This window comes from Acomys minous (assembly GCF_964271855.1).
Source record: "Acomys minous genome assembly, chromosome: 17".
In the NCBI taxonomy this organism is placed as follows: domain Eukaryota; kingdom Metazoa; phylum Chordata; class Mammalia; order Rodentia; family Muridae; genus Acomys; species Acomys minous.
The window spans coordinates 57281988-57307123 of record NC_140500.1 but is presented as its reverse complement, the minus strand read 5'-3'; the positions used below and the strand labels follow the sequence as shown (position 1 = coordinate 57307123).

Sequence of the window (25136 nt, the reverse complement as noted above, 5' to 3'; positions counted from 1 at the left end):
TCCAGGGAATCTGATAACATCTGACCTCCACAAGCACCAGGCTTGCATGTGTTACACAGAAATGCACGCAACCAAAAGCGTACACACAAAATCTACAAAAAACATTGGTTAAGATACTGGGGAGGCCACTATTGATATTTCATTTCAGCCGACTTAGCTGCTCTCTCTTCCTCTCCCCCTACCTCTAGACTAGGTTTTTTGTTTTGTTTTGTTTTTTAAGGTTTGTTTATTTGTTTGGTTTGGTTTGGGGGGGTTGTTGGTTTGTTTGTTTTTGAGAGAAGGTCTCTCTGTTAGCCTTGGCTGTCCTGGGCTCACTTTTTAGACCAGGCTAGCTTCAAACTCAAGCAATCCGCCTGCCTCTGCCTCCCCAGTGCTGGGATTAAAGGCGTGCGCCACCACACCCAGTCCAATTTATTTATTATGTTTACAGTGTTCTGCCTGCTTGTACTCCTGTACACCAGAAGAGAGCATCAGATCACATTATTGATGGTTGTGAGCCATCATGTGGTAGCTGGGAATTGAACTCAGGGCCTCTAGAAGAGTTCAGCTCTTGACTGCTGAGCCGTCTCTCCAGCCCCCAGACTCAGGCTTTTGAATCCTGTATTAACTACTTTTATATCACTGACCACATGACAGAGGCAATATCTTTGTGTGATATTTTAAGTTCATTCAAAGCCAGGCATAGTGGTGTACACCTATACTCTCAGCCCTTGGAATCTGAGCACCATAGCCAATACCTAGTCTTTGGGATAAGAATTATGGTCCCCGTTTAAGATTTTAAAATGGAGCCAGGTGTGGTGGTGTGTGCCTTTAATCTCAGCACTCGGGAGGCAGAGGCAGGCACATCACTGTGAGTTCGAGGCTAGCCTGGTCTACAAAGCTAGTCCAGAACAGTCAAGGCTAACACAGAGAGAGACCCTGTCTTGGGAAAGAAAAAAAAAAAAGATTTTAAAATGGAACTGGTAAGGTGGTACGTGCAGGTAACCCCAGCACTCAGGTGTCTGAGTCACAGTGACTCCAATAAAGTTTATAACCCTCCAATCTAAATGTGGATCTCTTCTAACGGGCTTCATGTCCTAGAAGAGGTCTTCATGATAGCCTTTTCCCTCCTCCCACCAATTTGTTCCTGTGTTCTGATTTTTCTGTACCAGAACTAGGCTGCAGTTCAGAACAAGGATAGCCTACATAAAGCCCTGGCCCGGGCTGGAGACATGGCTCAGAGGTTAAGAGCACAACTTGCTCTTCCAAGGGTCCTGCGTTCAATTCCCAACAACCACATGGTGGCTCATAACCATTTATAATGAGATCTGGTGCCTTCTTGCAGGCAGAACACTATACATAATAATAAATAAAGCCCTGGCTCAAATTGAGCAAGTCCGGAATCTCCAGTGTCAGAACAGTGACACCCAGGAAGCAACAATGTGGCTGCTTGTGTCTGACTGAGTTGGGAGTGATTATGAAGAGTAGAAATGCTTTCACAGAACAGCCACCCATGCATGTCAGTTCCTCACTGTCCATCAGATAGTCACTCAGCTCAGAACTTAATTATGCCTCACAAGGTTGAGCTGTGTACTGTGAGTGGCTGCCTTCCAGCCTTCAATCATCCCAAGCTTGGGATATGTGATTGTGATCTGGGAAAAGGCTTGAGATAAAAGCTATGGAGATGTGCCGGGTGTTGGTGGCACTTGAGAGGCAGAGGCAGGCAGATCTCTGTGATTTTGAGGCCAGCCTGGTCTATAAAGTGAGTCCATGACAGCCAAGGCTGTTATACAAAGAAACCCTATCTACAAAACAAAACAAAACAAAAGCTGTGGAGATGGGATATGCACATGATGTGAGCTTCTAGGAACGTCATAGCGGTTCTGATAAAAGCCATAATTGAAGGCAGCTGCTGTATGCTCAGCTAAAGCCTCTACTTGCCATGCTACAATGAAAGAGGAAGCCACTGGGGCAGAAGCCACCAGCACATTTTCTGTGGAGCCTGCCTATGTGCTCCAACATAGCCTAGCTATGTGGGATTGCTGTCACATGGGAAGAGAAAAATGTTGAGCATATGGTACTTGGGCCTATTTGTCTGATCTGTGGAGAAAGTTTTCTACCTGTAAACTAGGTTAGGATTCCAATGACCTGTCGTGGAGGGCTTTACAACAGGCAGGGAAAAATGATCAGGGTGTTAGCAAGAATGAAACTCAGATCAGCCCGATTTTGGTAACCGATGCTGGGCCAGGACTTCAGGAGTCTGGCCCAGATCATTTTACTTTAGCTATATTTAAGCACAGTACACTTTGGGGGTGGGGGAGTGGGGGGAGTCTGATAACAACTCAGTCCGAAGTGCACAACAATTTAAGACATGCTTACCTTGAGATCCTTTACAAAGTACAGCTGGCTTCTTTCTCAAGAATGGGTACTGTTGCCTCACAGCTAGTGCCCAAGATTTAGGGCTTAGGGAGATTGAAGTAAACATAATGCCTGTGGGTGTCAGGATTGGCCTGGCCCTAAAATAACAGAAGTCATTTAGGAGCTGGGTGCAGTGGCGCACGCCTTTAATCCCAGCACTCAGGAGGCAGAGGCAGGTGGATCTCTGTGAGTTCGAGGCCAACCTTGTCTACAAAGTGAGTCCAGGACAGCCAAGGCTACACAGAGAAACCCTGTCTTTAGGGGCTGGGGTGGGGGGACTAATTTAGGCTGCTGTAAAGTAGTAAAGTACAAATAACATCTCTCTCACAAGGATGAGTTTTATGGCCTAGAGTTTTAAGGGAAAAAGGGTCTGGGATAAGTAAAACAAATTCTGGAAGATATGGGTGGGGATTTGGCTCAACAGGTAGCAAAGGATTGCCAGGTTGCAAACTATATTTGTCCCCAGCTAAGCACCTCATTCTGTTGAAGAAATAAGCTGTGTATTTAACTTTCCTGAGTTCTCCGGTGCTTAACTATGTGCACAAAACTTTTTGCCTTCTACAACCCATTTGAAGACTATCCTTTCCCTTGATCTCCGACACAGGCCATGCTGTGTATTAAACCTTAACTATTGGTAGAACAGCTGAGATTTCCCATGGGGGCCTTCCAGGTGGTTTGGACTTAGTATTCTGCACGGTTTCAAATTACAGAAGGGCTCTCTAACCACCTTGGTGCCTCTGTGTATTTTATATCTCTTGACATAGTATCAAAAAATCCGAACTTTTCATATTTTCTTATTTGTAAAAAATGATCTAGCTGGGCATGGTGGTACACATGTTTAATTCCAGCACTCAGGAGGCAGAGGCAGGTAGATCTCTGTGAGTTCAAGGCCAGTCTGGTTTATATAATGTGTCTGAGTCCAGAACAGCCATGGCTACACAGAGAAACCCTGTCTAGAAAAACAAACAACAGGTCTAGGGCCGGGCATGGTGGTGCACATCTTTAGTCCCAGCACTTGGGAGGCAGAAGCAGGCAGATCTTGCTGAGTTTGAGGCCAGCCTGGTCTACAAAGCAAGTACAGGACAGTCAAGGCTACAGAGAAAGCCTGTCTCGAACAAACCAAGAAAAAAGAAAAGAAAAAGAAAAAAGAAAACAAACAACAGGTCTAAAGCCAGGCATGTTAGAGCATGCCTTTTAATCACAGCAGTCAGCAGAAAAGGGCAGTTTTTTGTGAGTTCAAGGCCAGCCTGATGTACATACTTCCAAAACAGTCAAGGTGCCATAGAGAAACACTGTCTCAAAATAAATAAAGTAAAATGGCCTAAGGAACTAGGGAGATGGTTCAGTGGTTAAGGTTTGCTGTTCTAGAGGACTTGAGTTCAGTTACCAACACCCACATCAGACAGCTCACAACCACCTGTAACTCCCTCTTTGGCTTCCATGGGCATCCCCAAAGGTGTGTGCATATACACTGAAGTACAGTTAGGTAGAAAGACTATTAAATTTACTTAAAGCACTGTTTGTACCTGCGCATTCGCGGGCATGATTTCACTTGCTACCTGGAACAGAATGCCATGGAGTCATACCTGAAACATCGCCATTAACAACTTGGCTGCATAAGCTTACACTGCCAACCATAATGAATGCCTTTAAAAACAAAAGGCTAGCTGGGCACAGTGGCACACACCTCTCATCCCAGCACTCAGCGAGGCAGAGGCAGGTGGATCTCTCTGTGAGCTCAAGGCCAGCCAGCCTGCTCTACAGAGTGAGTTCCAAGGCAGCCAAGGCTACACAGAGAAACCCTGCCTCCAAAAATAAAATCTGACTGCCAAGTACCCTTCTGTAAAACCTCACTTGCTTGTACCATACACCCCAGGCCTGGTGGTTTTAGAGTATAAATTGAGAGTACAAACTGGAGCTGGGACAGAGGTCTTTTATGAGGTATACTGGCTTTGGTCTACTGGTGAATACATTTCTCTTCCATTCTCATTGGTATTGAAGTTTATTCCAAAGAGATTTACATGACACACATACACATATGTAAAAATTATATATATATATATATATATATATATATATATATATATTTTTTTTTTTTTTTTTTTTTTTTTTTTTTTTTTTTAGTTCTCCAAGACAGGGTTTCTTTGTGTTATCTTGGCTGGATTAAACTGGATTTTAGGAAGGTTGAGAAGCACTCCTTTAGGCTCTTCAGGACCAGTGTGCTTCTGCTTCCGTGGTGCTTCAAAACCACTGTGTCTTGGAAATATTTACAGAGACACAAGGGGTCCCTGGCTACTGCTGGCAGAAGACCACTGCATCTTTGACAGTCACTTTTGGACAGTACAGATGTGGCTAGAATCCTACAAGGACAGATATCTCATTTAAGAGAGAAGACCTGAGAAATGGGTCCTATGGAAAAGGCATGGGGCTGGCTTTCCTCATCACTTCCTCACTGGGGACAGGCCATTCGGCTCCAGATGGTGCTGTCACCAACCCCATCAAGCCTGCTTCCTACCATTGAGGACATTTCAGCCTTTATCACAGTCCAGCCTCCAGCCTCTTAAGTTAACAATTCTCTCCCCACTACAAAATGCCTGTGGAACCTTCTATGCCTTATAGTCCCACAACTCCCATGACAGATCACTAAGGCTGACGAGGGCCCCTCCATGCCTCTGTTCAGGAGCTCCACATTAGTTTCATCCCTTGCCAATGGTTTGATTGCTGCTCTGTCAGGGACTATCGTGGGGAGGGGCAGGGTGAGAGTAGGGCAAAAGTTCTCACACTGTAACAGTCAGACCCCTGCTTGAAGCCTGACCCCAGGGACTTGTGATGTCTTACACCTCCATCCAGAGCCTAGCATCGAATGACCCATGCCCATGTTCCCTACATGAACAGTCTCAGAAGAGACCTGCCACTGTAAGGTGTACTACTTAAAAAGATAGTGAAGGGCTGGAGAGACGGCTCAGTGGTAAAGAGCACTGGCTGCTCTTCCAGAGGACTCAGGTTTGATTCCCAGCACCTATATGGTAGCTCACAACCTTCTGTAACCCCATTTCCAGGGGATATGATGCTCCTTTCTGGTCTCTGCAGGCAGCAGGCACACATGGAGACATACATGCAGACAAACATATACACTTACGATAATAAAATTTAAAACGATAGTAAAAAAATTTTTTTAAATTAAAAAAAAAAAAGGGCTTGAGAGATGGCTCAGAGGTTAAGAGCACTGGCTGCTCTTCCAAAGATCCTGAATTCGATTCCTAGCAACCATATGATGGTTCACAACCATTTATAAGAGATCTGGTGCCCTCTTCTGGTGTGCAGGTGTTACATTCAAGCAGAACACTGTATAGATAATAAATAAAATAAATTTTTAAAAAAGAAGAAAAAGACAAAGTCCACCAAACTGTTATGAAACCAGGCCCCTTGCTTCAGAGGGGTAACTTGGGTAGCCCTCTCTCTCTGTCTCCTCTTGAAGTATATTCTAACTCTTACTGCCTCTGGTCCTCTCAGTGCTTTCACTCCTACCCATTAGCAGAACGTGCAAATCAAGTTCCTGAGTTGCCAAGTTCCTGTAAAGCTTGGGGATGGGAAGGGCATGGACACGTGAGGGCAAGAGGCTTTCATGTAACATCAGCCCAGAGGGGGATCAGTCTCTGAGCCCTCACTACCTTTTCCAAACTGCCTCCCTACCAGCTGCCGACATTCCCTGTGACCGTGGTGACACCAGCCAATACAGGTGATCTTCCACCAAGCATCTGTGTTGAGACCACTCTGGGAGTCTTCTTGGCCTTGTCTTTACAGCACAAGATGTGCTTATTGCAAGGGAGGTTGTCAGTCTTCATCATCTTTCCTTGTTGAACTATGACCTTTAGTGAGCATGCTCAGTAGGTTACATCATTTTTTTTTTCTTTTTTGTTTTTTTCGAGACAGGGTTTCTCTGTATAGCCTTGGCTGTCCTAGACTCAATTTGTAGACTAGGCCGGCCTCGAACTCACAGCAATCCGTCTGCCTCTGCCTCCCGAGTGCTGGGATTAAAGGCGTGCGCCACCATGCCCAGCCTTTTTTTTTTTCTTTTTTTGAGACAGGGTCTCTCTACATATCTCTGGCTGTCCTGGACTCACTACATAGACCAAGTGTGCAGTTCTGGAGGTTGTACCATGTCCTGTTGCCTGTGCTTTGGCTTTGTACTCCCTTGGGGTACCGTATAATCATCTCAGAAGCCTTAAGACAGATTTATATAATGGTTGCTCTGCAGAGAAATGCATGCTCCTTCTCCAAATGGCCCGTCTTTCCAGCACCCAAAGATGGGGCCACATGCATTTTCATTTTTAACTTTTTGTTTTGTTTTTTTTTTGAGACAGGGTTTCTTTGTGTAGCATTGGCTGTCCTGCACTGGCTTCATAGACCAACTGGTCTGGAACTCACAGCAATCTGCCTGCCTCTGCCTCCAGAGTGCTGGGATTGTGGGCTTGAGCCACCACGCCCGGCTTCATTTTAAACTTTTTTAAAAAAGATTTATTAATATATATACAGTTCTCTACCTGCATGCCAGAAGAGGGCATCAGATCACATTATAGATGGTTGTGAGCCACCATGTGGCGGCTGGGAATTGAACTCAGGACCTCTGGAAGAGCAGACGGTGCTCTTAACCACTGAGCCATCTCTCCAGCCCCCTCATTTTAAACTTTTATCAAACTTTTTTTTTTTAAAAATAGGGGCTCATACTTAAAGAGGTTTGTGTTTTATTTATTACTACTACTACTACTATTATTAGACAAGGGCTCAGTGTGTTGCCCTGGCTGACCTCAAACTATGCAGCCTCACACTCATAGAGATCCACCTGCCTCTGCTTCCCAAGCACTGGACCTAAAGGTATATGTCACCACACTTGGCTAAAGGGTTTTTCTTAAATTTTTTAATGTACATGTATAGGTACTTTACCTGCAGCTCTAAACCACTGAGCCAACTCTCAGGCCCAAAAGCAAAAATTTAAATTACAAGTCTAGATATCTCATTGTGACTCAAGTCCACAAAAGGCAGACATGTAATTATCTTGTATTTCCTGTGTTTGCAGCAGCCCTCCCGTAGGTAGTGTTGCCTTTTAATGATCCAAAAATACTCATAGAAAATACCAGAAATGCTAGGCGTTGTGTGCATGCCTTTAATCCCAGCACTCGGGCAGGTTGAGGCAGGCAGGCAGATCGCTGTGACTTCGAGGCCAGCCTTGTTTACACAGCGAGTTCAGGACAGCCAAGGCCACGGGGGGGGGGGGGGGGGGGGGGGGAGACTGGAGTAGTAAGTTTTAATTGACTTCCATTATAGTGAATTGTCACAATTCTTTTTATTTTATAATTATTGTTGTTAATCTCTTACTGTGCCAAGTTCATAAATTAAAACATTATCACAGGTACACTGTACATGTGGAGAATAGAACATTGGGGCTCACTGCTTCCCAGTTCCGGGTGCCCACTGGGGGTCAGGAAACACACCCCTCAGATGAGGGACCACTGTACCAAATCCACAACAGTGTGATACTTTTAACAAACCGTGTTCATTAAAACCATAGCAGGAAAAAAAAATAAATGTCTCTGAACAAATTAGAAAAAAGCCGACCTCTTGATAAACTATGAATTGAATTCCTGTCACTCTATCAAATCTATCATGGCTGCTTTCTCCACACATTGTTAACTTCCACAGCTATACCAGGGAAAAAGTAATTTTTAAGAATCAGTGTTTCCTCAGACCACTTTACTGATGCAATGCTATAATCTGGTAAAGTGGGTTGGTTTCTATTTCTTGAGTCAGGGTGTTACAATAACCCAGGCTGGCTGGCCTTGAACTCTCCCCCTCCCTCCCCGAACAGTGTCTCTCTGTGCAGCACTGGCTGTCCTGGACTTGCTTTGTTGACCAGGTTCCCCTCAAACTCACAGAGATCCCCCTGCCTCTGCCTCCCCAAGTGCTGGGATTACAGGCGTGCACCGCTGTACCCAGCTTTGACCTTGAACTCTCAACCCTCTTGCTTCTGCCACAGAAGGACTGAGTTTACAAGCATGCACCACCAGCACAGGCAGATTTACTTTCTTCCTCCTAATACTTGTGGCTATGGCAGTCACTGGTGACCTTCGAGCAGTGAGCATAAAAGCTAGGTTCCTTGAGCTTTGCTACTTAGAAGGAGCCTGGACGCCCATGTGCCACCACAGCTGAGAGCCACTGTCTTGAGGTTTCAGCGGCAGCCCCTCACCTCGCATGCCCAGCATCCATCTGATGTGCTCTAAACTCAGGTTGCCATGGAGACCTGGGTCCAAGGCCAACTGTTCTGGGCTCACCCAAGCTGCCTCTTCTCTAGTGCTAGTTCCCATGAAGACCACTGCTGAAAATCACCGGGCAGTCCCCTCTGGCACAGGTCTGCTGTTATTCACGATTTATGCTGCTCAGCACTTTAAGGCACTCAAAGCTCTCTATAGACGGTTTAATCCCACACCTGGGACTTGCTCACCTTTGTCTGCATGCTAGAAACTTGAACTTGACAAAGGCTACAAGTGCCAAGACTTCGTCTTCAACCCAGGACAGCCTATTCTCTGGATGTGGGTCCTGAAGCTCTCGGGGCTGGGCAGTGGTAGGGCACTTGTCAAGGTCCTGGGTTCAAGCCCCAGCACAGTAGAGAAAAATACAGACCTCCTCATATGTGGGCCTCGCATTACAATGCCAAGTTCTTGATTTAATAGCCTATGCTTGGCTCCCATTGCACAGGATTCTATCTGTTTCTATCTCTGAATCTATCCCTGATCAAACCAAGGCAGAAGTAATCAAAAAAATTACATTCTTAGTCATGACTCCAGGCTTTTGAACATTTACATGAAGAAAGTATAAACTGCCAAGATTTGGAGCTCACACCTGTATCCCCGTATACATGGGAGGCTGAGACAGGAGGATTGATGTGATGAAAAGACCAGCCTGGGACACATGATGAGTTCCAGCCTGAGGTGCAGAGGAAGACCTAGTTTCAACACCCCCAAAAGGAAGAAGAAGAAGAAGAGGAGGAGGAGGAGGAGGAGGAGGAGGAGAAAGACAGAGAGAGAGAGAGAGAGAGAGAGAGAGAGAGAGAGAGAGAGAGAGAGAGAGAGAGAGATTCCTTTCTAAGCAAATCCAGGCCCATACCAGCCCACCAAACCCAAATCCAAATGTTTATCAGGGTCCAGGTGACTCTTAAAATCAGACAAGCCCAGAAAACACTCCAGTGTTTCCCGGAACAGTTAACAGCCAGGCTGAGGCAGAAGGATTCCACCTGGACAACTTAATGTGACCCAGTCTCAAAAGAAAAACCACAAAGTGAGCTGGGGGGTGTAGCTCAGTAGTACAGTGCTTACCCAGCATGCACGGGGGCCTTAGGGTCAATCCTCCTCCCGCACCTCCCCCAAAACGGAAGCATGAAAGACACTCTGGCTGCAGGACAGATTCTCTGAGAAACGGGAACGGCATATTTCTCATGACCCAGATAAAGAGTGCTGGTAAAGATTCAAAATCCTCTCCTCCGCCGCCACTGAGCCAGCGCAGGATGCTCTGGGGAGGGGCGGCGCTCAGAGCTCCGTCTTAAGTTTTTCATACAGGTCATCCTGGTCAATCATGTGCTCGTTGCCGTTCCAGCGGTGGTAGGCCAGGAGAGCTGCGTTGTAGCCGGCAATGGCACTCATCTCCATGCAGCTGGCGGCAAACTCGATGCCGTTGAGGTAATAGAGCCGGTCGTGGAGGATGATGGAGGGACACTTCTGAGGAGGCTCATAGTAAGGGTAGGACAGCCATGGCTTCCGGACAGCATAGTCATAGGAAAGAAAGAGCTTTGAAATCTGTTCTTTGGTGAGAATGTCCTTGGAGAAGGTCTTCCACACATGCCTACCATCCACTGCCGGTGCGGGACCCTCTTTCTTTCTGACGGAGGCTACGACAGACAGGCTGTTAATAAACATATCTGAGTCCTCGGTGACAAGAATCGCGGAGAGGCCAAACTGACCCTTGGGTCTGGAGCTGAAGAGAGTGGAGTTGAGTTCTCCTTTAATGAACGTCGTCACCAAGTGCTGATATGGGTCATTGAATTCCTCGACGGGAGGATCGAAATTACGGAACGTTATGTTGGACATCTTCCGGTTCAGCGGAGCAGCCACAAGGACAATGTCGTAGAAGTCAGAACGGGTCTCAGACCCTGTTTTATAAACCACTTCATACATCTTCGCGGGGTTTCCTACAGGGCATTGGGAAAGCGTGCATCTCTTAGTGCCTCTAACACTCGACTTCAGGCCTTGTACAAAGAATTCTGTAGCGTTCCTTTTGTGTACATGCACAAGTATATGTTTATATGTGGAGGCCAGAGGCTAACCTCATGTCACACGTACACCCTTCCCCACCCCCCTACCTCCCCACCCCCACCCCAAGCCCATCCATGAGTCTCTCTCTCTCTCTCATCCCTCTCTCCCTCCCTCCCTCCCTCTCTCCCTCTCTGCCCACGTTTGTCTGGGTACCAAGTACATGCCTAGTGCCTGTGGAGGGCCAGAAGAGGCGAAAGAAGATGCTCTGGAACTGAAGTTACAAGCCACCGGGAGCTGCCATGTGGGTGCCGGGAACCGAACTTAGGTTCTTTTGCAGGAGCGACATGTGCTCTTAAGAGCGCTGAGTCAATCTCCCCAGCTTCCTGCCTTATGCTTCCCTCACTCTCGCTCCCCAGTTAGGCTAGGCTGGACACACCAGTGAGCCCCCGACTCCCTGCATCTACCCCGCCGCCCCCCCCCCCCCCAGCACCACAACTAACAAGCACTGGCCAGAAAGCCTAGCTTTATATATGGGCGCTGGGATCAAAGTCAAGCTCCCATGCCTGCCTGGCAAACACCTGCCTGAAAAGGCTCTTCTCTTCCCAGCTCTGTTTGTATTTTTGAGACAACATCTCCTGTAGCTCAGGCAGCCTGTAAACTCACCACCGTTGCCAAACGATAACCATGAACTTCTGGTCGTCCTGCCTCCACTTCTGAAGTATTGATGAGGTCTCTGTATGGCATCACCTAGTTTCTATGGCGCTGGCGACCAAACCAATGGCTTCATGCACGCTAGCCAAGTGCTCTACCAAGCCAATGGTGTGTGTGTGTGTGTGTGTGTATGTGTGGTGTGCACAGGTATATATATACACAACTATGCATGTATATGTGTGCATCTAGGCATGCACACAAAGGCTAGAGGAGGCGTGGGTGTCTTGTTCTATCTCTCTTTGCCTTATTCCCTTAAAACAGGGTCCCTCACTGAACCCAGAGCTAGCAGCAAGCCCCAGCACTGTCTATATTCTCCACAGTACCGGGATTGCAGGCATACACAAGGGATAGCTAGCTGGTTTTTTTTAACCATGGGTCCTGCGGATGTGAGCCCAGGTCCTCATGCTTATGCAGCAAGTGCTTTTACCCATGGAGCCATCTCCTCAGGCCAGAAAAATCTTTTCTCCTGGTACCTCTTACAAAGTCCCGGAAGAGTGGAACTTCACACTGCTCATGCAGAAATGTTCCCAGCTGTGCTAAAGGGCATGACCATCGTTTGTGGGACATGGAAAAAAACCTCATCCTCAGAGAGAATTTTCCATTTTGTTCTTACTGAGTAGAAAATTGTCCTCAATGTAATACAATTGGATAAACATCCCCTAACTTTAAAAAAAATTAATTTATTATAATTTATTTAGATTACATCCCAATTGTTATCCTCTCGCTTGTATCTTCCCCTAACTTTTACAACCATAGAGAAACCATTACACGTTATAGAACCATGGGACCTGAGTTTAAATCCCCTTTACCCATATAAAGAGCCAGTCCTTTTTTTCTGGAGGAGAGGGGGTACCATACAGCTTTAACCCCAGCACCCAGGAGGGAGAGGCAGGTGGATTTCTGTGAGTTCCAGGCCAACTTGGTCTACATAGTGAGTTCTAGGACAACCAGAGCTATTTGGGATAGAAAAGCCCCAACTTAAGAAAATAAAATAAAAATAGGGGCTGGAAGACAGCTAAAAATTAAAAATAGAGGCAGGAAGATGGCTCAGTGGTTAAGAGCACTGGAGGTTCAAGCAGAGATCCTAGCTTGATTTCCAGCACTCACCTGGTGGTATCCAATACCTTCTTCTGGCCTCTGAGGGCACTACACGCCTATGGTACACAGGCATACATGCACCAAAACACATCCATACACATGGGGAAAAACGAGGGAGGGCGCCTGTGTGATACATGCAACAAAACACATCCATACACATGGGGGAAAATGGGGGAGGGCGCCTGTGTGATATTTCCCCTTCAGCTGCCATTTTTGCAGGGATGACCAGGAACATTCGAAGCGCAGCCTCACCTGCCTGCTTGGCCCGTGTCTTCTCCTCTATGGACACTACAGCGCCAGTTATAAGATTGCTGTTGGACGCCTGAAGAAGCCCTGAGCACACAACTTTATTACCGCCTTCCACTGACCAAAGGTTGGAATCAGTAGCCGAAACTGACACCGCCCCTGTCAGGAGAGAACAAAAACACGCCTTAGTTCTCTCTTCATTGGGTAAGTGGCCATCTCCTATCCACTTAGACACTCTGCTCCAAAGGCCTCCAGACACTGCCAGATGGCCCTAAGGGACAAAAGTCTTGTTCAGGCAAAGGCTACACTGGACCAACTAGAAACACAGAAGCACTCTACCACGAGCAAGTCACAGCAGAGTAAACTATGTCAGTAAAGTGCGTAAGCCACTAAGAAACCAGCCTCCCCCATCCAGAGCTCCAAACCCAGTGGCTAAGTCCCTCGGCCACGCCCATCCCTGGTTTCCCCCAATCCTGGCTTACCCACAAAGGCATTGATCTCAGTGCCTTGGCCAAAATTGACCTTCATGACAGGAGCGATCATCTCATTGAGGAACGTCTCAGAGAAGCCTGCTTTCTTCAGGTTTTCACGGAGAGTTTGGTTAAGGAGCCTGAGGTAGTCGTCCCCGCCGATGGCATGCATTAACTTTTCTACACTGCTGAAGGCATAGTCATGGGACTGATAACGGTAGATCCTTGAAAGCAAACAAACAAAACAGAAATTGTAGGATAAACATGTTTTTGTGTTGATCCCAAGGGTGGGATGGGGAACAGACTAGTGAGAGAGCAGGATGTTTATCCCCTTAGAAGTCAAATCACTTTGTGGGGGAGCTTGGATGTTGCCAGCTGAAAACATCCTAGTAGAGACTCTGAGAGGAGATATATATATATATATATGCCCAAAACAAGAGGCTTGGGAGAGAGAGAGGACTTGGGATTGTTTTGACTCTTCATCCCTGCACCTCAAGAGACGAGAGATGCTCCTAGAGAGAACTGCTGCAGGGAAAGCTTCAAGGCTTTGGACTCCAGCTGAGGCTTCAGGTTCCAGTTGCTCCAGGTTCCAGCAGCAGCCTTGGTGGGATTGCTGGTTTGCTGAGGTCCTGCTGACTACGCCAGGAGAATCGTTCCTCAGATTTAATATCCTTAAGGTTTCATTATTGTGTTCTTTAATCTCCTTTCCCTATAGTTTGGGTTAGTCGGGTTGTAAGGAAGGAAGGCTGGTTTAATAAGTTCATAATAAATATAGTTGTTAAGAAAATTGAGCCTACAAGAAATGGTCATTGAATGTCACATAGGTTGGGGGAGGGGGGGAAGCACTGGCTACAAACAGCATCAGAAAAATGAAACTAATGCCAGCCTGAGATACACAGTGAAACTCTATCTTAAAAAAAAATAAAATGAGGAGGATAGAAATATGGCTCAGCAGTTACGAGCACTTGCTGCTCTTGCAGAAGACTTGGGTTTTGTTTTGAGACAGGGTTTCTCTGTGTAGCCCTGGCCATCCTGGAACTCACTCTGTAGACAAGGCTGGCCTCGAACTCACAGAGATCTGCCTACCTCTGCTTCCTGAATGCTGGGATTAAAGGTGTATGCCACCACCGCCTGATTTAGGGCTGGATTCTGTTTCCAGAACCCACGTGGCAGCTCACAATTATCTGTAACTCTTTTTCAAAGAGATCTGATGCCCTCTTCTGATCTCCTCAGGCACCAGGCACACAAGTGATCACGGATACATATACAGACTAAACACACACAGAGGTTTTTGGCTTTGGGGGTCCTTTTTAGATCATGAATTGATTTCTATGTTTCCTTTTGCCGAGTTCCTACCAGTGAGGTGAGGCACAGCTCAACCTTATCTTTCACAGCCCTCTGCCCTCCCCTCTACCTTTCACCCCAGGACATCTGTGCTCTTAAATATGGTCAATGGGACATCTTCATAGAGATGTGCTTGTCCTGGGGCTGTAGCTCAGCTGACAGAGCACACATCTAACTCAGACTCCTGGGTCTGATCCCCAGGGCCATTTAAAACTGCACATGGTGGTACACGACCGGAATCCTAGCCCTCGCAAGCAGGACAATCAGAAGTTCAAGGTCAGCCTGGGCTAATGGGAAGAGTATGTCTTGTTGTTTTCTGTTTTGTTTTGTTTTGGGGTTTTTTGTTGTTGTTGATTTTTGTTTTTTTGAGACAGGGTTAAGCTGTGTAGCCTTGGCTGTCCTAGACTCACTTTGTAGACCAGGCTAGCCTCGAACTCAGAGTAATTCTCCTGCCTCAGCCTCCCGAGTGCTGAGATTAAAGGCGTGTGCCACCACATCCAGCTTTGTTGTTGTTGTTTTGAATATTTATGACCCCCAAGCCCTAAAAAAAAAATCTTCTTTGTTTTTTTCTACTTATAATATTTATACCACCTCTTATTCTCTTCTTACCCCTCTTGTTTCTTACTTCTCTCTTTCTTGTTTCTCTTCCTCTGCCTCTCTCTCTGTCTCTGTCTCTCTGTCTCTGTCTCTCTTTCTCTCTCTGGGGTATGCCTCCCCTCCTTTCCTTCTTTCCCCATGCTCATATAATAAACCTGTTAAATAATATCTGTTAAAAATAATATTTACACCAAAAATAGTATTCTCACTTAAAGTCTAGAATACTTAATCTGGCATTAAAAGAAACAGGGATGGGAAAAAAGAAAAGAAAAGAAAGAAAGAAAAAAAGAAAGAAAGAAGGATGGCCAGGATGGCTCGGCAGGTAAAAAGCATTTTGCCTCATGAGCCTGATGACTTGAGTTTAATGCCCAAAGCCCACAGTGGAAAGAGAACAGACTCACAAAAGCTGTCCTCTGGTTTCCATGTGCACTCTGGGGCACAAGTATACCTACATTCCCATTATATACAACAAACAAGAATTAAAAAAAATAAGATTTAAAAAAGAAAAGTTACAAAAGAAAGAAAAAAATAAGAAAAAAAGCCTTTTGTTACACAGGGGATTGAGCCTGACAAGCTCTTGCTTCTTTACTTGGGGTGAACTGGGAACGTCGACACCAAGGCTCAAGTAGCTCACAGTGACCTTGAGCTTACTAAGAAGCCAAGGCTGGGGCTGGAGAGATGACTCAGCGGTTAAGAGCCCTGACTGCTCTTCCAGAGGTCATGAGTTCAATTCCCAGCAACCACATGGTAGCTCACACCCATCTATAATGTGATCTGATACCCTCCTCTGGCCTGCAGGTGTACATGTAGGCAGAGCTTTGTAAACATAATAATAAATAAATAAATCTTAAAAAAAAAAAAAAAAAAAGAAGCCAAGGCTGGCCTTGAACTCATGGTGCTCCTCCCTCCTCTCACAAGCACTGTGGTTACAGGCATAAGCCACATCTGACTCCTAGCCTATCTTTACTTCTTAGTTGTCCAGATTGACCTTGGCCTCACTGTGGCCACATACACACACTGCCATCCTTAGGCCTTGGCCTCCAAAGTATCCAGGCCTGCACTACTAGACCCAACATTAAGAAATAACCTTCAGGCTGGAGAGATGGCTCAGAGGTTAAGGGCACTGACTGCTCTTCCACAGGTCCTGAGTTCAATTCCCAGTAACCACATGGTCGCTCACAACCATCTATAATGTGATCTGATGTCCTCTTCTGGCCTGCAGGTGTAGATGCAGACGGAGCACTGTATACATAATAATAAACAAATAAATCTCTAAAAAAAAAAAAAAAAACCTTCATTTTCTTTCTAATCCCTTTTAATGTATTTATCATATATACGGCCCCTCTTTTCGTTTTTTAAAGACATGGTCTCATTATGCAGCCCTGAAGTCATAGAGACTTGCCTGCCTCTGACTTAGTGCTGGAATTAACAGAGTGTGCCACCACACCCAGCTTGTTGGGTTGTTATTTTGTTTGTTTTTGGAGACAAGGTTTCTCTATGTAGCCTTGGCTAGCCTAGAACATACTATACAGACAAAGCTGGCCTTAAATTCAGATAAAACCTTTGTTCTAATTGCAGATAAATAACAAAACTGGCAAAAATAAGTAAATATAATTTAAAAATAACAACAAACTGCTGGAAAGATGGCTCAGTCAGTGGTTAAGAGCACTTGCTGCTCTTGCAGAGGACCAGGGTTTATTTTTCCAGGACCCACATGGTGGTTCACAGCCATCTATATCTGCAGTCCCACGGGATCCCACTCCCTCTTCTGAACTCTGAGGCATTATGCACATGAGGTACATACATACATGTAGGCAAAACACTCATATACATAAAATAATTAAATCTTTTAAAATTATAAAGAAAAGCTGGGCCTGGGTGTGGAGGCGCATGCCTTTAATCCTAGCACTCAGGAGGCAGAGGCAGGCTATGAAGCTGAGTTTGAGGCCAGCCTGGTCTACAAAGCAAGTCAAATATATATAGAAAAAGAAAAACAAAACTGGCCTTACCAGGTGGCTTATGACTATAATCTTAGCACTTGGGAGGCTGGCCAGTTCTAGGTGATCTGATGCCCTCTTCTGGCCTGTGGGGGCTATGACACACTTGTGCAAATACACACACAAACACAGAAATTTAAAAAAATATTTAAGCCTGGTATGGTGAACATACCCCATTAATTCCAGCACTTGTGAGGAAGAAGCAGGCGGATCGCTGTGAGTTCAAGGCCAGCCTGATCTACAGAGTGAGTCCAGGACAGCCAAGATAACACACAGAAACCCCGTCTTGAAAAACCAAAAAAGCCAGGCGGTGGTGACATATGCCTTTAATCCCAGCACTTGGGAGGCAGAGGCAGGCAGATTGCTGTGAGTTCAAGGCCAGCCTGGTCTACAAAGCAAGTCCAGGATAGTCAAGGCTACACAGAGAAACCCTGTCTCAAAAAACAAACAAACAAACAAACAAAGACTGAAAAAGTTCTTACAAAAGGCCCCACTCTAAGTTCAGTGGAGATGGCTCAGTGGGTAAAGGTGTTGGATATGCAAGCCTAGAGACCTAAGTTCAATCCTACCTATGATGTAGTTGCACACACATGCACACACAGTCACTTGAACACACATAAAAGGTAGTGATTGAGGAAAATACCATATGTTGACTTCTGTGTGTGAGGACACACACAGGAAAATGTACCCACATACACAAAAACACATGCACACCAAAGCTAAACTTCCCTTCACTTGCACACTCACTGGAAGCTCTTGTGCTCAGTACTCACCTATACACCAGCACAATGCAGGCATTAAGAGTGAGACTCCAGACTGAGTCACCTGAAGGGACTCTCACTTTACCACTGTCTACGTGGGTGGCCTTTCACACTTAAAACCTAGACATCTGCACTGTCCACATGTGCAGAAAGCACCCAGCAGCACTGGCTCCAGAGCCAGCCATGAGAATTTATTCCTTTTTTTGTTTGTTTGTTTAAACCCAACTTCCAAATTGTGCTTTGCAAATGTGGGGGGTTTTTTGTTGTTGTTGTTTTTGTTTTTTGAGTTTTCGAGACAGGGTTTCTCTTGGCTGTCCTGGAACTCTCTTTGTAGACCAAGCTGCCTTTGAACACACAGATCCACCTGCTTCTGCCTCCCGAGTGCTGGGATTAAAGGCGTGTGCCACGACGCCAGGCTGCAAATGTTTCTTTAGGGTTGCCAGGCACTGTTAGACTCTATACAAAAGTCAGCTCCTTAAATGGGATGATGGTCAGGCGTGCCAGGCAACTGTTCTGTCATCGAGGCACACCTCAACCATCGCAAAGTACAACTTAGAAGCCAAACCCAACGACATGCTCAGTTCCCGAATGGAGCGACGACCTGCGCGTTTTCTGCCCAAACAGTTTGCCTAAGCAGGTGCTGACTGGGTAGAACCAGTCCAGAAAAACGAACACTCGGTGCTCGTCAGATGAGGAGGCCTTACTTTCAACAGAAGCGGGATTGTTACCTCATGAACTTGTCCAGCAAGTCTTCTACCCACATGTGCATTCTTAGGGGCTCAAATCCATAGCGCCACACCAGCTTCAGCATGTTGATTATAAACCAGCTGCTCTCCTCAAACACCAGAGCCTTGCCATTGTACACTCCCACCAGGCCACCTGAAACCGGGACACTGGAGAGACCTGCCAAAACAGAGCAAGGGGCTCGAGAGATGGCTCGGTGGTTAAGAGCCCCTGCTGCTCCTGTAGAGGACCTGGGTTCAGTTCCTGACACCCATGCAGACAGCTCACAAGCACCTCTAACTCTTGCTCCAGGGGACCTGATGACCTGATGATGGCCTGTGTGGGCACCTGTACTCGCATGCACCTAACACACACACACACACACACACAGAGATACATAATTTTAAAAAGAAAATAAATCTTAAAAATAAAAAATAAAACAAACTAGGGGAAAGGTATGCTGGCCCAATGTTGGCCCAATGAAAAGGGAATTTGGGGACCCGTCAGAGACTTTCCGGAGTGAGTGACTAAGGAGCTATCCCCCGGTCTCAGGAGATAGAGTACAGTTCTATTAATAGAACGGTGTGGACACAAACGCTCCATCCATAAACTTGCATACTAGGAGGTGGGCCAGAAGCTCAGGTCCGTGTCCCTGAGGCACAGGGAAGGGAGCATCTGCTGGGATGAGGAGGGTAGCTGAGGAGTAAGACACATCCCGTTCCTACCCAAGTCTTACCTCACACAACTGGGGAACGCAGAGAAATGGAAAAAGGCCAAAAGTTACCCAATACTCCCTAGAGGAAGACTTGCAGAGGCCTGCCATGCATCCCCAGAGCACACCCTGCCCTCCGCTGGCACTGTATCCGCCATGTGTCTCTGGAAGCACAGGTCTCTCTATCCTATTTGAATGACTATGAGTGTTTGGAAGTCCATGGCTCTAATTTTTTTTTCTCCCCCTTCTTCTTCTTCTTTTTTTTTTTTTTTTTTTTTTTTTTTCCAGTTTTTTGAGACAGGGTTTCTCTGTGTAGTTCTGGCTGTCCTGGCACTCACTCAGTAGACCAGGCTGGCCTCAAACTCATAGAGATCCGCCTGCCTCTACCCTCCCAAGTGTTGGGATTAAAGGCCAGGCTGGGTCTCATTTTCTCATCGGCAAAATGAGCTAAGGTTGCTGCTAGCTCAAAACACTCTGATCCTTCAACCCCCAAACCCTGTCAATAGGGGGCCAGTGCAGTGGCTCAGCCCTTAACGGCATTCGCTGCCAAGCCTAATGACCCTGAGTTCAATCCCTGGGACCCACATGATAGAAGGAAAGAACTGACTAGATCAGTTGCCCTCTGCCCAACATACACACTCTGTGGCACTCAGACCCCTCACCCACAGTCACACAAAATAAAAGGCTAAAGTAGAACTTTTTTAAAATTAAGAAGAAAAAAAAATTTTTTTAAAGAATTGACAGCAACAATCATCTCCACTCCACCCATGTTTGAAACTCCAGAGAACTGATGACATCCTGATACTAGACTCTTATTACAGGAGAGCGGCTCAAAGCTAAGCTGGTACCAACTGCGAAACCCCACAGCCAGAGAAACTGTTCCACCAACTTCTTTTGTATTAGACAAACAGGGGGAAAATATCTCAGTTCTCTGTATTATGAAAACACCTAGGGCCAGTCACACAGAAATCTGCTTAGCGCTAAGACCAAAATCACATACCCAGCTCTTTGACAAAACGCTTCATGTGCAAATTTAGAGGGTGGATGACAGAACCCCCAGCCTCGTAGTCATCACCCTGCACCTCCAAAGTGGCCAAGCGGCCCCCGACCTCTTCTCTTTCAAACACGTCAATTTTCACGTCCTTCCCAAATTTCTTCCGAAGATAATAGGCCGAGGAAGTGCCACCAATGCCAGCGCCAACGATTGCTAGAAGGAGGGGGGAAAGAGGAACGGTTTGTTTCTCCTCTTAGCACTGTGGCTTTTGTTTTTGAAAGACCATGAACCAGTAACAGACTATAAGCAACAACTTGGGGAAACCAGAGGGCAGGGTTCCCTCTGAAAACACCCTCCCTGTATCTAAACAGGCGCTGTAAATGAAGTTACAAGCTGACAGTAAAGTCAAAAGATGCCCAAAGATCCTCACAGGTTCTTAAGGAGGCACCGCGGGACCCACGGACCCTCCAGGGCCCAATTCTTGGGGAAGTATGAATAGGCTACTCCCGCACGCATTTTAAATAAAGTGGCCGCCATCTTCGGCCAGCTTTGTTCTTTGTTTCTCTGAGGCCCCAAAACCGTAAACGACCCCGAAAGACACAGCTTCCGATGGAAATAGAGTGCCCGGTAGTGAAAATCCGAGGCAAAGCCAGGAAGAGACCCGACCTCGCAAGCAGAGCGCAGGTGCGGGGAGGCGGTCCTAGCCCTTCTCGGGGGAGGGGATTGAAGCGGGGGCGGGGAGGGGGGGGGACACAAACTGGTCCTTGTGCAATGTCTGCATGTCTCAATCTGCCGGACAGACAGACGCGGCTCCAGGGACAGCTAGAGGCGGGCTCCCGAGGGCGTCCTATTACTAGAGCCGAGGGCCTCCCAGGCTGGGGCTGTAGGGATACCGGATCCCCGGCTTGCACACGCCTCCAGTGACACCGCTCCGCGTTCCAGAGCGCACGGCTCGATCCTCCGGACCTCGATCTGCACCCTGCCAAGGGAAGACCCACGTAGATATCGCCGCGCCTCCGCATCCCCTGCACCTACCGATCCTGTCTGGCGGGGCCTTAGGCTCGGCGCTCGCCAAGCTGCCCAGACCACACAGCAGCAGCCCCAGCCCCAGCAGCGAGCCCACCATCGCTGCGGCGTCGCGCTGCATGGCCTCCCGTAGCTCCACTGACCGCAGGTCGGCCGCTGAACTCTATGCGTCTGCGTGAGCTCGCCCCGCCCAGATCCCGCCCCAAGGCCCACCGCCACGCCTACTCGCCCCACCCAGGTTTTTTTTTTCTCTTCCCATGCCCATGAGGTCCACCTCAGCTCTCCTTTCTCTCTGCCTCTCCTGAAGATGCACCTTTCTTCCCTCTGCAGTCCTCCAAATCGCGTGCTTGCGGAGAATGCACGTAGTCAATCTAAAAAAACGAAGCAGTATTTCTGAAGTGAGCATTTTGTTCCAAAGACTGGCTGGGTGGTAAGAAAAAGAAGGGAGATGCAGTATTGTGAAGTAAGGGGAACAGAACACGGGACCCATGTCCATGCGAATAAAATTAAGACACCAAAAGAGGCTTGTCACGTTAAGGTCTGTTTCCAAGTTGAAGATAGTTGAGAAGACAGGAACACAAGAAATGCTCTGCACCTTCTTCCAATTACCTAAAAACAAAACACACAAGCAGGGTGGGGGCTGGAGACATGGCTCCATGGTCAAGTGCGCTTCTTGCTCTTCCACAGGACCAGAGTTTGGTTTCCAGCGTCCACATCCTGGTGGCTCACATCAGCTGTAACTCCAGCTCTAAGCGATCTGATACCGTCTTCTGTCCACTGCCAGCACCCACAAACATACAGGTTTTTAAATTTTGTTCTGTTTTGTTTTGTTTTTCGAGACAAGGTTTCTCTGTGTAACGTTGGCTGTCCTGGACTCGCTTTATTAGACCAGGCTGGCCTTGAACTCACAGCGATACACCTGCCTCTGCCTCCCCAGTGCTGGGATTAAAGGCATGAGCCACCACCACCCGGCCAAACACACACTCTTTTTTTGTTTGTTTGTTTGTATATTTTTCAAGACAGGGTTTCTCTGTGTAGCCTTGGCTGTCCTAGACTCCCTTTGTAGACCAGGCTGGCCTTGAACTCACAGAGATCTACTTGCCTCTGTCTCCCGAGTGCTGGGATTAAAGGCGTGCGCCACCACGCCCGGCTTCTTCTTATGCTTCATCATGTCTCTAAAAATGGACTATTCATTGAAGGCAACTTGTATTCCAAGCCAGCTTGTAGAGAGTCATTCATTTGCCTGGAACATCTCTTATTTATTGAGACAGGATCTCACTATGAATCCTTGGCTGGCCTTGAATTCAAAGAGATCTGCCTGCCTCTGCTGATGTTAAAGTGCTGACATTAAAGGGATATGCCACCACTTGGGCTATTTTGCTCTTGTTACATGGTTTTGTTACAGGGGTCGGTTCTAAACAAGAATTCATAAAAATGAGGAGAAAAAAAAATTTTTCCCCTCCCCTAAACTGATGTCACACTATAAAGCACATCCACAAGGTGAAAAGACTGGGTGCTGAGGAGATGGCTCACTCTGTAAAGTGCTAGGCTTGCAAGCAAGAGGACCTGAGTTCAGATCCCTGGGCCCCATGTCAAAAGTCTGGATTTGGAAGCAGGTGACTGTAATCCTAATGCCGGAGGACAGGATGATCCCCAGGGCTTGCTGGTCAGGCAGCCTAACCTAACTACCGAGCTTCCAGTTTAGTGAGACGCCCCGTCTCAAAAACCAAGGTGAAAAAAAAAAAAAAAACCAAGGTGAAGGCTGGTCAGTTGTGGCCATGGTGGTACACACCTGCAGTCCCGTCGTCACTCGAGAGACAGAGGCAGGCGTAGCTCTGAGTTGGGACTGACCTGGTCTGTCAGAATAGCCTAGGAATGGAGTCTTGTGAGGAGAATTCTGAGAGCAGGTGAGCACACTCCAGGAAGGCAAGCCCTTATAATCTTAGTTTCTTCAGAACATGGAATTGTTCTTGGAATGTGATTTCATGGTAGCTCCTCCAGGTGTAGCAGACAGGAATGAGTTTACTTCAGTTACTAAGTATTGCTTGCTTGTTGTTGTTACTCAATTAAATCTTTAAACTAGCCCTATATGCCCCTATGGAAAAACAGATTTTTCTTATTGTTTTGTTTTGTCGCTGCATGTGGCTTGTCCTTGTGATTTTATACAGCTTGATCTCATGAGAACTTTACTCATGTGGGTTTGTTTTAATTTGCACTTATTTGTTTGTTTGTTTGTTTGTTTGTTTATGTTTTTTTAGATCCACCTGCTTCTGCTTCCTGAGTGCTGGCAAAACCCTGTCTTAAAAAGCCGTAAAAGCTGGCCACAGCATGCCTGTAATTCTGGCACTCTGAGAGGCAGAGGCAGGCAGGATCTCTGTGAGTTCAAGGCCAGTCTGATCTACAAAATGAGTCCAGAACAGCTAAGGTTACACAGAGAAACCCTATCTCTAAAAACAAAAACAAACAAAAGAAAAAAGTAGAGAAAGGAAGGAAGGAAGAAAAGAAGGAAGGAAGCAAGAAAGTAGGCAAAGATTCATTTGAGGAAGATACTCAATGCTGACTTCTGTGAGAAAAATTGTGGGCTCTAAAAGGATTCCATTTCTCTTGCCCCCCCTCCAAATAAACACAAACGAAACAGTACATGGCCATAAAGAACAGTAATACTGTGGCAGGAGAGATCACTCAGGGGTTAAGGGCACACTGACTGCTCTTCCAGAGGTCTTGAGTTCAATTCCCAGCAACCACATGGTGGCTCACAACCATCTATGATGAGATCTGGTGCCCTCTTCTGACCTGCAGGTGTATGTGCAGGCAGAGCACTGCATACACACTAATAAGTATGTGTGTGTATGTATGTATATATATATATTTTTTTTTAAGAACAGTAATACTGGAAGGGAACTGAGTTGGAAACAAAGAAAGGTTGAACTTGGGGCTGGCAAATTAGCTCAGCCAGTAAATGTGCTTTGTGGTCCAAGCCTAGCAACCAGAGTCACTCTAACCTGAACCCACATAAAGGTTGGAGAGAACCGACCACAAAGTTGTCCACTGTGGCCTGCGTCAGGACAAGTTTCACTGATAGGAGTGAGGAGCAGGGCTGTGTAGGTAATATCACAAAAGCAAACAACACGTGGGAGGTGGGTGGATCAGTTCCAGTGTGCAGGAGTGGATGTGCTCAGGCACCAAAATACAAGAGCTGCACGTAGGATCGTACAACTCAGAGAGTGCTCCTTCCATGCGTCTACGCACTGAGAAGGAGACAGAGCTGAACGCTGTGTGGTCTTTACATTGTGGCACAGGAGTGCAGTGCAGTAAATGCAACAAGCCCTCGGGAGGTGCTAGCTGTTGGATGACACTGGTGCTCTTACTGACCTTGAGCCTAGTGTCTGTCATATTTGGAAACGGATTTCTACAACTTAAGCCTCGTGACAGAATAGACAGGAAGTTCAGTGGGAGGCAGCCGAGGTGCTCCATAAAGTGGGAGCTAAGACGTCCTCAGTCTGCACCCTGGTCCTTTCAGAAGAGCAATATCCAGAAGATACTCCCCTGAAACGCACACCAAGAAAGCCAGGTGAAGCAGTGAGCCTCTGTCTCCCGCATTTGGAAAGTGAAAGCCGGAAGGTTAAGGGGTCAAGCCAGTCTGTTTTACATAAGAGGCTGCTGGGGGAAAAAAAAACGAACAACAACAGAACAAAACACAGTTAACAATAAAACTAAAACAACAGAGAAAATGTTACCCCAGACATAAAGTAAAATT

General features: G+C 46.7%; 1 protein-coding gene across 1 annotated transcript; it reads right to left on the bottom strand.

Moving 5' to 3' along the window:
- Positions 1 to 7722: 7722 nt before the first annotated feature.
- Positions 7723 to 21553, bottom strand: PCYOX1 (prenylcysteine oxidase 1). Its single transcript, XM_084765529.1, has 6 exons — positions 21389 to 21553; positions 20360 to 20566; positions 18653 to 18827; positions 13238 to 13449; positions 12762 to 12914; positions 7723 to 10636 (listed from the first exon to the last, which is right to left on the bottom strand). The coding sequence occupies exons 1-6, from the start codon at positions 21498 to 21500 to the stop codon at positions 9978 to 9980; spliced, it is 1518 nt and encodes a 505-aa protein (XP_084621655.1). The 5' UTR covers positions 21501 to 21553; the 3' UTR covers positions 7723 to 9977.
- Between the last annotated feature and the right edge of the window lie 3583 nt (positions 21554 to 25136).

Bases quoted from the DNA above. Each gene is read 5' to 3' on its own strand.
- PCYOX1 (XM_084765529.1), bottom strand. From the start codon at position 21,500: ATGCAGCGCGACGCCGCAGCGATGGTGGGCTCGCTGCTGGGGCTGGGG. The intron at 20,567-21,388 runs GTAGGTGCAGGG...CCCTCCTTCTAG, and splicing joins GGCCCCGCCAGACAGGATCG to CAATCGTTGGCGCTGGCATT. The intron at 12,915-13,237 runs GTAAGCCAGGAT...CTCTCCTGACAG, and splicing joins TGAGATCAATGCCTTTGTGG to GGGCGGTGTCAGTTTCGGCT.